General features: G+C 47.7%; 1 protein-coding gene across 1 annotated transcript in view; it reads left to right on the top strand.

The window, feature by feature from the left end:
• Positions 1–17,902, top strand: part of CENPC (centromere protein C) — a gene marked incomplete at its 5' end in the record, with an annotated part of 583,906 nt that overhangs the window by 373,044 nt on the left and 192,960 nt on the right. Inside the window, one exon of the mRNA XM_082243417.1 lies at positions 7,757–8,035. Within this exon, the coding sequence (XP_082099543.1) occupies positions 7,757–8,035 (279 nt within the window). The remainder of the gene's footprint in view (positions 1–7,756; positions 8,036–17,902) is intronic.

The following is a 17,902-nucleotide window of genomic DNA, read 5'->3' as shown; positions in this document are numbered from 1 at the left end:
GGGTGATTGTGCTAGTTCCCTCTCAGGAACGCTTTCAGGGGTTTATTCAAACCTTTTTTACTGTGCCAAGGAACGAGGGCAAAGTGCATCCAATTCTGGGTCTCAAGGCTCTGAACCGCTTTGTGTGGGTACAGAGGTTTTGCATGAAATCCAATCGATCGGTAGTGGCATTACTACACCAGGGAGACTTTTTGGCCTCCATAGATATCAAGGATGCATGTCTACACATCCCTATCTACGCTGGTCACCAGCGGTTCCTTCATTTAGCCGTGGCAGAAGAGCATTATCAATTTGCGGCGTTACCCTTTGGTCCCGTCTCCGTTGCCAGGGTGTTTACCCAAGTATTGGCTCTGGTGTTGGCTTTGTTGCGCCAACGAGGGATTGCGGTACTGGGGTATCTGGACGATCTCCTATTGAGAGCGGAGACTCATTCAGCCCTGATGAGCGACCGGACGATCACTGTCAGCTCCCTGCAGGAGTTCGGGTGGAACATCAATTTTAACCTCCCTGGCGGTATGATTATGTCAGGAATTATGTACCAAAAGCGGTACAATTTTTTGCATGGAAATTTGGCGTTCTGTATTATAGGCCTACAATTCTTAGTAATTACTGATTTAAACCTGACCAAAACAAGACTCTAGTAGACATCCCAGATGTGATGAATTTGAAACACAAATACATGAATTATAATCTAATCAATAATATAATTTTATTATATAATATATATATATATTCTATATTATATAATAAAATTATATTATTGATTAGATTATAATTCATATATATATATATATGTGTGTGTGTGTGTGTGTGTGTGTGTGTATATATATATATATATATATATATATATATATATATATATGTGTGGGTATGTATATATATATATATATTTATATATATATATGTACATATATGTGTGTATATGTATATATATATATATATGTGTATATGTATATATATATATATATATATGTGTGTGTATGTGTATATATATATATATATATATATATATAATGTGTGTGTATACATATATACATATATATATATATATATATATATATATATATATATATATATATATTATAATATAAATGTTACGTGTTTGTGTTTTTTGCAACATTTGAATTTCCCTCCCAGTTCCGCTCCCATGCACCATTGCTGCTGCAGGGAACGGAACCAGGAAGTCATCAGACCGACGGACGAGCGGCGGGGATCTCGGCTGGCAATCACAGCAATGGGAGATCATCGCTGGATTGCCAGGAGAAGGTAAGGAACACCGCTGCACGCTCTGCACATCTACCCCGAGCGTGACTCGGGGATACTGATAGTAGCATAAAAAATCCACCCCGAGTCACGCTCGGGGATACCGCTAAGGGGGGGGTTCGCCCTGATACCTTCCTTGAGACTGGATTATCTGGGCCTTACTGTGGACTCAGCTTTGGCAAGCTGCTGAAGTTGCAGGGGCGAGCCGCTTGTTGTTGGCAAACAATCTGTCCTCTCTACGAACTTGCATGCGGGCCTTGGGGCTGATGGTATCAACCTTTGAGGCCGTTCTGTTTGCTCAGTTCCATACCAGACCTTTGCAAAGGGAGATTCTTGTCAAATGGAACAAGGATCCAAAGTCCTCGGACACTTTTTCAGTTGAGCCGCAACCCTAAGGGGAATGGGGGTGGGGTGGCTTCATTCTCCAGCACTATGCCAGGGCAAGTCCTTCCTCCTCTTGTTTTGGACAGTGGTAACCACGGACGCCAGCCTGTCGGGCTGGGGCGGGGTACTGTGGAAGTTCTATGCCCAGGGAACCTGGACAGTAGAAGAGTCAAACTGCCGATAAACGTTTTAGAGCTCAGAGCAATAAAGCTTTGTCTGAGCCACTGGGCGACTCGTCTGCAAGGATTGTCTGGTTCGTATTCAATTGGACAATGCCAGGGCGGTGGCTTACATCCTTCATCAGGGAACACCAAGAGTGTCTTGGTGGCCAGGGAGATGGCCGAGATTCTGGCAGGTGTGGAAAACTGGCAAGCGGATTACCTAAGTCATCAGGTGTTGGATCAAGGGGAGTGGTCCAAACACCCAGGGGTGTTTTTTCCTTCTGTGTGTTCGATGGGGGATGCCCAAGATCGATCTGTTTGAGTCTCGTCTCAACAAGAAGGTGCAGAGGTTCATAGCCAGGTCTTGAGATCCTCTGGCCGACGCCACAGACACGCTGGTGGCTCCTTGGGGTCAGTATCGGCTGATTTATGCCTTTCCTCTGTTGAAACTCCTGCAGAGGCTTCTACACAGGATAGAGGTGGAAGGTATTCCGGTCATTCTGGTGGCTCCAGACTGGCCTCATCGGACTTGGTACGCAGTCCTAGTAAGGTTGGTCACCGATGCTCCTTGGAGACTTCCTCTCAGGGAAGATCTGTTGTCTCAAGGTCTGATCTTCCATCCTGCTTTACAGTCACTGGCTTTAACGGCATGGCTGTTAAAAGCCAGGTGTTGAGGGCTAGAGGTCTTTCTGACCCTGTGATTCCTACGCTATTGAAGGCTAGGAAGTCGTCTTCCAGGAAGATATATACGGTATCTCACAAAAGTGAGTACGCCCCTCACATTTTTGTAATTATTTTATTATATCTTTTCATGTGACAAGACTGAAGAAATGACACTTTGCTACAATGTAAAGTAGTGAGTGTACAGCTTGTATAACAGTGCACATTTTCTGTCCCCTCAAAATAACTCAACACACAACCATTAATGTCTAAACCACTGGCAACAAAAGTGAGTACACCCCTAAGTGAAAATGTCCAAATTGGGCCCAATTAGTTATTTTCCCTCCCTGGTGTCATGTGATTCGTTAGTGTTACAAGGTCTCAGGTGTGAATGGAGAGCAGGTGTGTTAAATTTGGTGTTATCGCTCTCGCTCTCTCTGGTCACTGGAAATTCAACATGGCACCTCATGGCAAAGAACTCTCTGAGGTCCTGAAAAAAAGAATTGCTCAACATAGATGGCCTAGGCTATACGAAGATTGCCAAGACCCTATTAGCGGTTGACTTTAGCACTATCAAAGGCCAAGTGTCGGCTTTTGCTATATATTTTCAACGCCTGTTGGCAATGCATGCCTTGATTTGTACTTTCATTCAGGGAGGGCGCCATGTGGCTCCTCCTAGACGGTCCACGTTACCTCCGTGGGATCAGAATCTGATATTATCTGTTTTTCAAAAACCTTCTTTTGAGAACATTCAGGAGATTCCTCTGCTTTTATTGTCTCAGAAGGTTGCCTTTTTGGTTGCTATCACTTCTGCCAGCAGAGTATCTGAATCGATGGAATTGTCAAGCCGCTCACCTTATTTGGTGGTCCACAGAGATAAAGTGGTACTCCGCCCAAATCAGTCTTTTCTCCCTAAGGTGGTTTCTGATTTTCATTTGAATGAAGACATTGTGCTGCCTTCACTCTTCCCTTCAGGAAATTGCCTTGCATTCTTTGCATGTGGTTCGGGCGATCAGGGTTTACCTGGCAGGCACTGAGTCTTTCAGAAAATCAGATACTCTGTTCTCTGTTTGTCCTTACCGAGGGACCTCGTAAGGGATTGGCTTCGTCTGCTGCGACCATATCCAGATGGATTAGGCAGATGGTTGTTTAGGCTTATTTGCTGAAGGGTCAGGTTCCCTGAGAAGGCACATTCTACTAGAGCGCTGAGTGCCTCTTGGGCTTTTCGCAATCAGACGCCAGTGATGCAAGTTTGCAAGACGGCAACTTGGTCACCTCTGCATACATTAACAAAATTCTAAAAAGTAGATGTCTGTGTTGGCATCTTCGGATGCCTTTTTGGGCCGCAAGGTTTTGCAGGCTGCTGTTTAAAGAGAATCTTTTTTATTCTCTTTGAGGGTGTATGTTTTTTCTAGGTGAGCTCCTGTTGTTCCTGGTTGGAACTCCATATTACCTGGTTGGCTACGTTTAGCCTTTGTGGAGTTGCGTTTTTCTTTGCGTTTGTCTTCCCACTCCTCATGAAAATGCTGCTTTGGGACATCCCAATGGTATAAAGAGGATATGGAGCTGCATTTGTTTTTTTCTCTGAAGTTCATCGACAGACGCAGGACCCCGCCCCTCTACTTCTGAGTGAATGGGGTTTTTTTGCCTTCTAAATATTGCTTGCAACAAAACTGGCTGTTGTAGCAGAGTGTGTGGGGTTAATCCTGCAGGGACAGCCCCTATAGGCGTTGTAAAGCTTTTTCCTGCCTAGTGTCCTCTTCCTGATTGGAGGAGCATAACCCAGTGGTCTAAAGAATATATGGAGCTGCGTCTGTCGATGAACTTCAGAGAAAAGGATTGTATGGTAAGTACAAAAATGCTGTTTTTTTCCTGGAAAGTACGATCAACGAACACCAGCCGATTAGAATGGGGAGGAGGCCAGGGTCCTTTTTAGCTGTTTTAGGGCCTTGTATTCGTTTTTTCCCTAGAGGATTGTGTTCATGGGACTATTATTTCAGCAAAAAGAGTGTTCGGATGGATGTTTTTCTTGCAAAGAACCGTTTTGACATACTGTTATGATGGGGTGTTTCTTCTACCTCAGTATTCGTTTTTAGCCAAAGGTTGTTTCAGCTTCTCATCAGATGCCTTCTTTTTTTCCCAGGCCTTAGTTGCCAGGAGTCAAAGCCCTTCACACATTAAATGCGGTTCAGGCTGTTAAAATGTATTTGAAAGTGTCTGCTGCAATCAGGCAGCTGGATTCATTGTTCATTCTTCTTTGCAGGTGCTAGGAAGGGTTCAGGTGGTTACGAAGTCGACCATTTCACTGTGAATTTGTCAGCTTTTTGCGCAAGCCTTTGAAGGACAAGGTTTTACCTTTTCACCTATCGGTAATCAGTGGCTTAGGTTTGCAAGGCTGCAACCTAGGTTTTGGGACATATCTTTACAAGGTTTTTACCAGGTGGACACACAGGGCTGCAGAGGATACTGCTTTTGCCCGCAGTGTTTTGCAGGCTGCAAAGTGTTTTTCGGGCCGGACAGTGGCTACTGTGTCGTCCTCTCATAAGCATTGTTTGGAGACATCACAGGTAGTTATGATTTATAACCTGCTCTATGTCCTGTGATGTATAAAAAAAGAAAATCAAATTTACCTGTAAAATCCATTTCTTGGAGTACATCATGGGACAGAGAGATCCCTCCCCTATTTTGGTATTTTATTGCTTGCTACCAGTGGCGGCCGGTGCGTTGGGGGAGCAGGGGCGCCGCCCCTCCCCCATCCATGCGTCCGGCCCCCTAATCTGCATGCGGGGCCGGACGCATGGAGTTCAATGGGTTTTTTTTTTCTTCTGAAGCACGTGATTAGACCCAAAGGCTCTAATAGGCTTAAGAAAAGGGTGGATCCGGGGCATAGAGCAGTGCGCCCCGGGCCCACCCATTGTGTGACAATAGCGAATGAATATTCGCTATTGTCACTCGGATCCTCCTCTTGGCCAATCAGGAAGCGAGTCCGAGACCGGTTTCCTGATTTGCCAAAAGGCAAACTTTTTTGCGATTGGCCAAGGAGGAGGAGGAGGACTCGGGAGATGCCGAGGACTGAGGAGAAGCCGCCGCTGCATCAGGTAAGTGCACTGGTCTCTCTGCACGCTGTGCTAGCTCTGCATTGAATGGGGGCACGCTGTGCTAACTCTGCATTGAATGGGGGCACGCTGTGCTAACTCTGCATTGAATGGGGGCACGCTGTGCTAACTCTGCATTAAAAGGGGGCACGCTGTGCTAACTCTGCATTGAAAGGGGGCACGCTGTGCTAACTCTGCATTGAATGGGGGCACGCTGTGAGGAAACTGGCGTCTTGCCAGTGAAAACGCGTCAGCGGGTGTGCCATCTGCCCATAGCTCATGGATTGGTCACATCCATAGTGTCAGCACGACCGCACGGCGGATCCCTCCCTCACCTCCAATCTACTGAACCGGATCTGACGTCAGGCCGCTTCTGACGGCTCTGACCATCAACCAGGAAGTATTGAGACGGAGAGTGAAGGGAGAGCGCCGCATGAGGGACGCCATCACCGGCATGGCTGGCTACACCTATACGGAGTGACTGACATCCCCGGATCCTGCTCCCTGGCCGGCATCAGCGACTATCATACGGTAACTAGAAGAACTCTTTTTGCCCTGCACTTGCTTACACCTGCCGCTGCCATCACTGGAATTTTATGCTGAATTGAAAACCGGCCTTGCCACTTGCTCATCAATACCTCACCGATTCGGTGCTACATTATCTCACCCCGTCTTACATCAATTTAGTTCCTTGAGACACTTGAATATTGTTCAATCATTCTTGATGCTCATAGTACTGGGACATTGCTGGATACAGTTTTCTATATGACATCATTTTAGTCTCCAATCATCCTTAATCTGGGACTGAGCATTTTGGAGCATTCCCTTATCACTATTGGCCTTAATTTATTCTTTCAGCTTCCATCAGCAAACCAAGAGGTTGTCCTTCCATGCGCTATTATTCACTTGTTTTTAATTGTTTTTTATACCCGATGTGTCACATTTTTTCACATGCATGCACTCGTTTTGATTGGCATATGTGCCTTAATAAAGTTTTTATACTTTTTCCCTAAATTTCTAGCAGTGGTGCCCTTTGTTGATCTCTTTCGTGGAGGATCCTTTATTCTCTACATAACCCCTTTAGCTTACTATTGCATTCTATCAACGGTCACCCTGAGGGTTTTTCACTCTTAGAGTGAATTTTGTCCAAATAATTAGTTAGGGCCATGCATGGGCATACCTCTTAGGTGGTTTTTTGCATTGAATGGGGGCACGCTGTGCTAACTCTGCATTGAATGGGGGCACGCTGTGCTAACTATGCATTGAATGGGGCACGTTGTAATAATTCTGCATTGATGGGAGCATAATATACTTTGATTACTGAAGGCCCCTTTCACACTTTTGTGACCTCAAATTCATGCAATTTTTTGCTGTGTTTTTTGCTGTAAAGCAATGCCTATTCGATTTTTTGTTTGCGCCCCCCCCCCCCAAAAAAAAAAAATTTTGAGCACCAGCCGCCACTGCTTGCTACAAAACTGAAGTACTTTTTGTATGGGAGGGGTTATGTAGGGGAGGACTTCCTGTCTGCCTTTTTCTGCTAGTGTCCATTCACATATAGGTGGAACATAACCCAGGTAGTCATGAATTATAACCTACTGTGTCCTGTTTAAATGTTAAATACAGATCCTAATGGGAGTGATGATTGCCACTTAAAGCAAGCTGCTAGCAGTCTTCAGCACTTTTGAAAGCCTTCTAGATGCTTGCTTTAAGTGGCAATCAACACTCCCAGTAGGATCTGTGTTTAACATTTACAAACTGGATCTAAATGGTACCTAAAGCTTCAACAAAGCTTGCTAAAAGCTCTCCAAATACTGTGTCAAAGCTTGCTGTTCACACTGCTCTTACACAAGATAAAGCCTTTGTGAAACAGGCCTAATGGAGGCTGCTGACAAGCCTCAATGCCTCATTAAGCAGCAGGCTGCTTAATTTTTAACACTACACCAGGCTACCACTCCTATGTGAACAGCAGTGTGTGGTGCCATTGCATTTATGGCACGCGTTGAAGGGCGGTTATGAGGCTTAAAAAATTCTGAATAAATGCTGCATTTAAAAAAATAAATAAAATAGTACTGACATAGGTTTGAACAAGCCCTAAGACAGTAGATGTATTTAAAGATCATTTTAGTATCCAGGCATGTACGGTGATCATATTCTGTGTTGATCTTTAACCCTAGATTTTTTTTTTTTTTTTAGATAAAAAAAAAAAATCAAGACCCACTGAATTAGACAGATTAGTTTCGCAGATACATTTGCAGGCTGATGTTGATAACCGAAGCGAGAGCATTTCCTCCAGACCGAAGAGAGCGCCTGCACCACTGTCACCTTGGTGGATAGTAGATTCAGTTGAAAGGAGTTCTACGTTTGACGTGGAGAGAGACTTGCCACAATCTACGTTTGACGTGGAGAGAGACTTGCCACAATCTACGTTTGACGTGGAGAGAGACTTGCCACAATCTTCACCGATAAGCAAAAGTATGTCACTGTTTGTTTAAAAAAAAAAAAAAAATCATCTAATTTGTTTGCAACTTCTATTTATAGTTATACGATTCTCAATTTGTACACCGAGCAGGGAGATGCTTTAATGCTGTTTATGTATTTGTTAGGGGCTATGTGGTTTTGTGTCTTAGGTGTAGATGTTTATCAGTAGAGATGACTGAAGGCATTGTGAATTGGTGAGTACTGATGAGTAAAATTAGCTCGTTTTGGGTGTCATAATTTTGAGAAAATTTAACTATTTTCATTTGGACTTTGCAGTTTCAGGAAAATGCATTTGTATTTGGAGTGTGGAAGATTAAATTATGGTAGTATAAAGAGCAACATCACTTTTTTATTTTTTACTTACTACTCATGGAGCATTGTCCCCAATTGAGATGTATTGAACTACTCAGTGAATCCAGCATTTCTCGAGACGCAGCTCCATATCTTCTTGACCATTGGGTTATGCTGCCCCCTACAGGAGTAGGACACTAGGCAGAAAAAAGCTTCACCACGCCTATGGGGCAGTCCCTGCAGGCATACACCCACACACTCTGCTCTAGCCCTCAGTTTCTGCCTAGTTTAGGTGTAGGACCTAGTTCCCAGCTGGGACTTCGGTCTTAGCTGTTTATTTTTGGGATCCTTTTTTTGAGATTAATTTTATTTAGTTAGAGTTCCTGGAGAACTACAAGCAACAGCCGTCTGTGTTTCGGACTGGGAATATTATAGAGTCTTAAGGTCTCCCAGCCTGGCCAGCAAACATTAGCAGGGTATAGTCCAGCACTATGCCTCGCCACCACAGAGCCCCGATGGACGGAAACGAGGCTGCGAGTGGACCGTCTCGCTGGGACATGAACGAACTGGGATGCCCTGAGTCGTAGCGTTTCCCTGGCTGTCAGCTACCCCCCTGGGTGGGAGGTAGTCTGTCCGGAGTGGCGACCACCTGATACCGTGGTATGGTGAGAAAGTGTCCCCCCAATTCTCTGGCGGTCTCAGGGGAGGGGGATTCCCCTGGCTTCTCGGGCATACCAGACCCCCCCCCCCCCTTAGCTGTTCCTCTTCTTCCCCCCCCCCCCCCCCGTAGCAGGTTCCTACCTCATGGGGGGTGGTTATATTGCGGCCTCTGCGGGGGGGCGTCTGTCCTGGTGGGGTCTCCTTCTGGGGACCCTCCGATGCCTCTTATATAATGACCCCACTGGGTGTCCTGGAGACCGCATGGCTCGCCGTGTGGGCCGCCATTTTGCTGTAGACTTCTGCTCTGCATTAATGTAAAAAAGTTTTCTCATTAAAATGCATGGGCGGCCATGTTTTTATAGTTTCCCATAGGAATGCATTTGGGCGGCCATTTTCTTGAAGTCCACGATCGCTGGACAGCAAGGGGAGACACTAAAGGCTCTAGGCATGACCCAGGTACTTTTTTATTTCCTGTGCCAGATTGTTTCTATCTTCTGCATAAAACAATCCTGAAGCCTGCAGACCTGTTTGGTAGTAATGTTTTTGGGGTCCCTGTAGGTATTCCTCACACTGCTGCTGGCTGTGTTAGGCTGGGACTTGTAGTACCGCTGATGCAGCGGTGCGGATCACGTTTTTGCGACATTTTTAAAGTGACACTGCATTTTCTTTCTTTTAATGCTAATGTAGTCCCAGGACAAAATTTCACCTACAGACCCCCTCAGTGCAGGCTACGGGACCCTCTGGGTCTCAGCCCCTGTCTGGTTTTACAGCAGTTTTGGAAAGCCTGGTGTAAAGAGTGGATTTAGTTATAAAAAAATGCCGCTAGCCTAAAGTGCATTTTGCCTTTATTTCCATCTGTGGTATCCTCAGATTTAGGCAGATATGGCCGCCGCGGACTCCCCCCACCTTGGTGGATCTGTGTCATCTCATTCTGATGGCGAGGAGGACATGTCCTCGTCAGCCACCACGCTTGGAAGCACGCTGGTGGAAGCACTTATACTATCTGTGCGGGAAACTTGAAAAATGGCGGATGAGTCTACAGCGCCCGGGACGCAAGTGTCTTTTGTCGCCCGCAAATCCCAGAAGTCGAGCAAGGTGTTTCCCTGTCCGAAATTCTTTGACAATATTGTCAATAAACAGTGGGGGTGCATCAAAGAAATGTTAGTGGTGCCTAAGCGCTTTACCAGGCGCTACCCCTTCGCGGATGCGGTTTCCACTAGGTGGACCGTGCCACCTTAGGTGGATCATCCGGTTTCCAGACTGAATAAGTCAACTCTGATCCCAGTGATAGAGTCCCCGGTGTTCACGAACCTGGTGGATAGACGGATTGAGTCTCTGTCCCGCCATTTGCATGTGATAGCGGGCTTAATACTAAAACCGGTCTTTGTGATCACTCTGGTGTCACAGACCATCACAGAATGGGCAAAGTTGCTAAAAGGGGACTTGAAAATGGAGCAGCTCTCACCGGGCCTGATTGAGCCAAACGGTCCAAGCCCTTCTGTATTTCTGTGATACGTCGCTGGATGCGGCTCCACTGATGGCCAGAGGGTCTGCAGTGGGGATTGCTATAAGACGCATGGTGTGGTTAAAATGCAAATCTGTGGACCAGGCCTCTAAAAAGGCTCTTTCTGTCCTTCCCTTTATGGGGGATAGGTTGTTTGGATCCTCCTTGGATGAGCTAAGCAAAGACCTTACGGGTGGGAAGAGTACTCTTCTACCCCAATCCACCAGCGGCAAGGCACCACGTAATAGACAGGGGCCTTTATTTACTGCTCATAGCTCATAGGCGGCCCTTTCGTACCTCCGGGTCACAGGAGAATGGAACTAAGCCATTCAGGTCTTCTTAGGGGTTCCAAGAAGGCATGGTTGGGTAAGCCGAGAATAGGCAACTCTAGATCTGAGGACGATCCTTGTCGGCATGAAGGGACGCCCTCACCTGTTTCAGGGGTGGGGGGACGTCTTTGCTTCTTTCCAGAACCATGGACTTCCTTGATTCAGGACGAATGGGTCCACAAATTGATTCGATCGGGTTACAAGATCAGATTCCAGGCTCAACACCACCTGTCCAATCTACGCCTATCTCCAGACCGGTTAAGGGATCTACTAGAGGCGGTACAAGATCTGCTGTTGCAAGGAGTGATTTTGGCGGTTCCTTCTCAGGGAGCGCTTTCAGGGGTTCTACTCAAACCTGTTCTCTGTGTCCAGGAAAGAAGGCTATGCATGGCCAATCCTGGACCTCGAGGCTCTGAACCACTTTGTGTGGGTACAGCAGTTTCGAATGGAATCCATTCGCACGGTAGTGGCGTCTCTGCACCAGGGAGACCTTTCGACCTCCATAGATGTCAAGGACATATATCTACATATCACTATTTACACCGGTCATCAGCGTTTTCTTCGCTTCGCTGTGGAAGAAGGGCATTATCAAATTGTGGCGTTACCCTTTGGTCTCGCCTCTGTCCCCAGGGTCTTCACCAAAGTGTTGGCATTATTGCAACAACGGGGGTTTTCGGTACTGGGGTTCCTGGACGATATCCTCCTAAGAGCAGACTCACATTCAGACCTGTTGGGAGACTTGACAATTACTGTACGGATTCTGCAAGAGTTCGGTTGGATCATCAATTTAACCACTTAAGCCCCGGAAGATTTTACCCCCTTCCTGACCAGGGCCTATTTTGCGATTCGGCACTGCGTGACTTTAACGGATAATTGCGCGGTCATGCGACGCTGTACCTAAACGAATTTGACGTCCTTTTTTTCCCACAAACAGAGCTTTCTTTTGGTGGTATTTGATCACCTGTGCGATTTTTTGATCATGCGCTATAAACAAAAAAAGAGCGTCAATTTTGCAAAAATTGCAATATTTTTCACATTTTTTTATATGAAATTCCCCAAAAAAATGTAAAAATCTAAAATTTTTAAAATTTTCGGCCAATTTGTTTTATGCTACATATGTTTGGTAAAAAAAAATCACAAAAAGCGTATTTTGATTGGTTTGCGCAAAACTTATTGCGTTTACTAACAAAAGGAAAGATTTTTGTCATTTTTGTTGTTTTTTTTTTTAACTCGTAATGACGGCGATCTGCGATTTTTTTTGCGGTACTGCGACATTGCGGCGGACAGATCGGACCCTTGACTGACATTTTTGACACTTCTGGGGTTACCAGTGACATTACTGCAGTAATCAGTGCTATACATATGCACTGTTACTGCAAAATGACACTGGTAGTGAAGGGGTTAACTTTATTTGAGAGGGAGGGGCTGTGTGTGTCCCTAGGGGCGTGATTCTAACTGTGATTGGCTGTGGCTTGAGCTGTAGAAACAGTGATTAACGGTCCTACATAGTAGAACCGTGTGATCACAGTTTCTACACAGGGGAGAATGACAGGCGGCTTGTTTACACTAGCCGCCTGACTTTCTCCCTCTGCAGCGACGATCGCAGAGTGACCGGCGGACATTGGGTCCGCCGGTCACACGCGCGGAGGGGGGGCGTGACCTCACGGGAGCGCGCCTCCGGCGGCGCGCGCTCGCTCCCTAGACCCTCACAGGCTAGCGACGTAGATCTACATCACTCTGCCTGTGAGGGGATGACTGCCGACGTATATAGTCGTGCGGCAGTCGGCAAGTGGTTAAAAAAAAATCTGCCCTGATACCATCCTTAAGACTGGATTATCTGGGCCTGATTCTGGACTCCACTTCGGCAAGGGTTTTCATTCCCCCTGCCCCCCCCCCCCTCGCCCCCGGACAAGCTGCAAAATTTGCAGCGGATTTGTTTGCTGTTTACCAGCAATCTGTCCTCTCTGAGCCTCATGCGGGCCTTGGGTTTGATGGTGTCAACCTTCGAGGCAGTTCCATTTGCTCAGTTCCACACAAGACTCTTACAAGGGAGATTCTTGTCAAATGGAGCAAAGACCCAAAGTCCTTGGACGTTGTGATTCGGTTGCCACAAGGACTGCCCTATTATGGTGGCTTCACTTGTTAGCACTACGCCAGGGCAAGTCCTTCCTTCCACTGTATTGGACTGTGGTAACTGCAGATGCCAGCCTGTCAGGCTGGGGAGGAGTGCTGGGGAAGCTCTGCATCCAGGGGTTCTGGACGGTAGAAGAGTCCAAATTTCCGAACAATCTTCTGGGACTCGAGCGATAAAGTCATAAAGCTTTGCTTAAATCACTGGACAACTCTTTTGCAGGATTGTCCAGTCCAGATTCAATCGGACAATGCCATGGCCTACATCAGTCATTAAGGGAGCACCAAGAGTGTCTTGGCGGTCCGGGAGGTGGCCGGGATCCTGTAATGGGCGGAAAAGTTTTTTCCAGCCCTTTCTACCGTGCACACACCAGGTGTGGAAAACTGGTAGGCGGATTACCCGAGTCATTCTGGTGGCAACAGGCTTGCCTCGCCGGTCTGGGTACGCAGATCTGGTGAAGCTGGTCGCCGATTGGAGACTTCCTCTCAGGGAAGATCTGCTGTCTCAAGGTGCGATCTTCCATCCTGCTTTACAGTCGCTGACTTAAATGGCGTGGCTGATGTAGGCCAGGTATTGAAGATGGCTCCTTCAAAGAGATCCCCGCTGCTTCTGTGGAATCTTAATATGGTTTTATCTGTTCTTTAAAAACCTCCTTTTGAGAAGATTAGGGAGATTCCTCTGCTTATATTGTCACAGAAGGTTGCCTTTTTGGGTGGCTATTGCTTCTGTCCGCAGAGTATCTGAATTTGTGGCGCTGTCCTGCCGTTTACCTTTTCGTGTGGTCCATAGAGATAAAGTGGCATTTTGACTTAATCAGTCTTTTCTTCCTAAAGTGGTTGCTGATTTTCTTCTGACTGAAGACATTGGGCTGCCTTTGCTCTGTCCTAAGCCCAAGCATCTCAAGGAAATTGCTTTGCATTTTTTTTTTAATTGGTTTGCGCACTTAAAGTTTACCTGGCGGCTACTGAATCTTTCAGAAAATCGGACAATCTATTTGTCCTTACCGAACGACCTCGTAAAGGATTGGCTGCGTCTGCTGTGACCATATCCAGATGGATCAGGCAGATGGTAGTTCAGGCTTATTCACGGAAGGGTCATGTTTCTCCTTTCCTTGTGAAGGCGCATTCTACTAGGGCGCTGAGTGAATTGGGGTTTTTCGCCATCAGGCTTCAGTGATGCAAGTTTGCAAGGCGGCACACGTTCACAAAATTCTACAAAGTAGATGTGTTGGCATCTTCGGATGCCTCTTTTGGGTGCATGGTTTTGCAGGCTGCTGTCTTAAAGATAACTTTTTTCTCTTTGAGGGTGTATGTTTTTCTCTTACGTCCTCTGACAGTCGCCGCCCACTCATACAGTCTTCACTTATGGGTATTGACCTCTTATCCACAGAAGTAAACTAGGCAGAAGATTTTGTTAAAAACACAAAACTTTGCATAGACACACCTACAGGGGCTGTCCCTGTGGTCCAATACCCCCGGCTAGCCTCATTTCCAATTCAGTTTATTTTTTGCCTAGTTAGGTGTAAGATGGGCTTCCCTGTGCTGGGGTTACAGTCTCAGCCCTTTCTTACATTTTATTTCTGCTAAGTGTTTTTTCTTTGCACTGATAGCTTTTTATTTATTCCTACGCTTAGTTAGTCAGACTTCGGAAGACTAGAGCATTTGCGGAGCTGGGAGTCGGACTGTTTGTACTAGAGCCTTACAGAATCCCAGCCCGCCATCGAGCGTTTAGCAGGCTATGCGTACGCCCAGGCCTCGCTTACGACCTGTCCCTGTCATCAGGGACAAAGCCCGCGAAGTAGCCACTTCGCTAGGATACGCCGCGTGTGGCAAACATCCTGTTTTGGCTGACGGCACCCCCACCACCCGGGGTGGGAGGCTTCCTGTCGCAGAGTGACACCCACAAAATCACATGGATCGGTGAGTACCATGCTACCCCTTCTGTCTGTGACATTGTATGCTGGGGGTGTGTGTGTGTGTGGGGCAGTCTGTGTAGAGTCTGTGTGATCCCCCTCATGTCTGTCCGTGTGGTCCCTGTGTCTCCCTCACGGTCCCTGCTGGGGCTCTATCTGCGGTTATACCGCGCTGTGGGGGTGTGTGGGGGTCCCTGAGCCCCTTGGGAGTGTGTGTGTCACTTTGGGGTAAAGACTTAGTTAATGGGGGCCGCCGCGATGTAAGATTCGCGGGGCCGCCATTTTGGATGTGGGCAGTCAGCTCTGGCTTCAGTGAAGGGCAGTCAGCAGCCATTTTCTAAGTGTAATTCCCGCCCTTCTGGCGCCATCTTGCGTGTGGCACTGTGTGTTTTTATTAACAGGGCTCGGCGGCCATTTTCCCGAAGCCTCCCCATTCCTTTCTATTGGCGGCCATTTTTGGGTAGCTCAGGCTGCTGTTGGACCTCTAGAGGTGTGACATCACTTCCTTTCTTCAGTCGGATTGAGCTGGAAGCTGGTATAGTACAGCTAAACTTCTGGGGGGCTTTCTATGCTGTTTTTTTCTGGGTCATGCCTTGCTGGCAGCTATGTTACTCTGTATTTAGCGGCACATGCTGGTCCTCTTTGCGGCGGGATCCGCCGCTGACGCTGATTTAAAGGGCCAGCGCCAAAAACATATTTTTAAGTAGGTTTTTGGAGTCCCAGGGCAGCATGTTCCCCCCAGCGCTGGTGGAGGGTTCAGGTACGCCTGAATCCTCTGCCATGGGCTCCCTTACTGTGCACTTGCGACTTTGGCATCCAAGTGGATCTGTTGATGTCTGAGCGGACCGCTAGAACACGGCCCAGACTGTCTCAGTCTTCTAATTCTGAGCTAGATATGGTTGCCACGGACTGTGTGCCCCTTAAAGGGTCTCAGTCCTCTCATTCAGAAGGGGAGGTGGAGGAGGACGATGATGGGGATGATTCCCCCGCTGGGTCGGCCAAAGAAAGAGCTGCTATGTCTGCACTTATTGGTGCTGTTAAGGATACGGTACACTTAGAGGATGAGCACCATCCATCGGGTAAGCTGTCATCTTTTGGGCCCCGCAGAACCCAGAAAGCGGCTCAGGTATTTCCCTGTCCCGCTTAGTTTCAAGAAAACGATGAACGAACAATGGCACAATTTAAAGCGCACCTTTGTTGGACCTAAGCGGTTTCCGTACCGTTGTCCCTTTGCGTCTCCAACGGATTCGCACTGGATTGTGGCCCCTAAGGTGGACCACACGGTATCCAGATTACACAAGGCCACTCTGATGCCCATGGAGTCTTATCCGGTGCTTAGAGACCCGGCGGATAGGTGGGTGGAATCTCTTGCCCGCCACTCCTATGTGGTGGCAGGTTCCTTGCTGAAGCCCGTGTTCGCCTCAGTAATGGTCTCTCAGGCTGTGGTGGAGTGGACTAAGGTGCTCAGACGCACCCTTGTGGCTGATTCCGCCCCTCCTGCTACTTTGGAGATGGTGGACCAAATTGTTTAGGCGGTTTTATGCCTGTGTGATGCGGCCTTGGATGAGGCCCCTTTAGTCTTATGCTTATCTGCTGTCGCAGTGATAATCCGTCGCATTGTGTGGCTGTAGAGCTGGTCGGCGACCAGACTTCCAGGAAGACGGTGTCTGACATCCCTTATGCAGGGAATCGCCTTTTTTGGGACTCCCTGGACGAGTTGGTGAAGGGGGTCACTGGGGGTAAAAGCACTCTGCTGCCCCATGTGTCCAAGGGTAAGTTTTTTCCACGGTAAGCGGGACCCTTCCTTTAAACCGAAACCAGGGGTCCTTTTGTGCCTTTAAGGCACATGACAAGGGCGAATCCTTCAAGGCCTCTGGTGGCCAGAAGCAGCCTTGGGCATGCAAGTCCACTCTGGCACGGCAGCCTCGTCCGCCATTCAGGACAGATGGGTTCAGGACCTTATTCGGTCGGGGTACAAGATTAAATTTCGATCGCGCCCAGCAGACAGATTCTTTCCCTTAAATCTTCATTGACCCCAGATCGTTTCTCAGATCTCCAACGGGCGGTTCAGGATCTCCTCGCCCAGGGGGTGATCGTCCCGGAGTCACATCGGGACGAGGTTTCGGGGGTTTTTACTCAAATCTGTTCACGGTGCCCTGAAAGGAGGGCAAGGTGTGTCCGATTCTGGACCTAAAGTTTCTAAACCTCTTTGTGCGGGTTTCAAGATTCCATATGGAATCCCTCGGAGGAGCGCTATCAGTTCGTGGCGTTACCTTTCGGTCTCGCTTCGGCTCCAGGGGTGTTTACCAAAGCTTTGGCTCCTGTTCTGGCCCTGTTGTGGGCGCAGGGGATCGCATTCCTTGGATATCCGGACGATCTCCTGTTAAGGTCGAGTTCCAGTTCAACCCTGTTGCACAATCTGTCAACCACGGTCCAGACGCTCCAGGAGTTTGGGTGGGCCATCAACTTTAAAAAGTCGACATTGCTCCCTTCTGTTTGTCTCCCTTATCTGGGAATGGTCCTGGACTCCGCCCATGCAAGAGTTTTCCTGCCGGAGGACTTACTCCAGACTCTGCGAAACTAGGTCAGTTCCCTCAGGGACAATGCATCCTCATCACTCATTACCTGCATGCGGTCCCTAGGATTGATGGTGTCAGCCTTCGAGGCGATACCATTTGCACAGTTCCACACGCGATCTCTGCAAGTGGAGATCCTAGCCAGGTGGGACAGGCATCCTCAGTCCTTGGACAGGAGGATATCTTTGAGTCACTGGGTCAGAGCGGACCTTCTGTGGTGGCTCCAGTCTCCAGGTCTGACGGAAGGGTATTCCTTTCCGGCCGTTGTTTTGAAAGGTATTCACCACGGATGCCAGCCTGTCGGGCTGGGGTGGCGTTCTGGGCACATTGTCTGCCCAGGGCACTTGGTTGGAGGAGGAATCCTCCCTACCGATCCATGCCTTGGAACTGAGTACGATCAGACTCTGTTTGCTCCGTTGGAAGGATCGTCTTCAGGGTCACCCTGTGCGGGTGCAGGC

The sequence above is a fragment of the Pelophylax lessonae genome (assembly GCF_965119305.1).
Source record: "Pelophylax lessonae genome assembly, chromosome: 1".
In the NCBI taxonomy this organism is placed as follows: domain Eukaryota; kingdom Metazoa; phylum Chordata; class Amphibia; order Anura; family Ranidae; genus Pelophylax; species Pelophylax lessonae.
The sequence above is the reverse complement of the archived record's forward strand: the minus strand, read 5'-3'. Positions and strand labels throughout refer to the sequence as shown.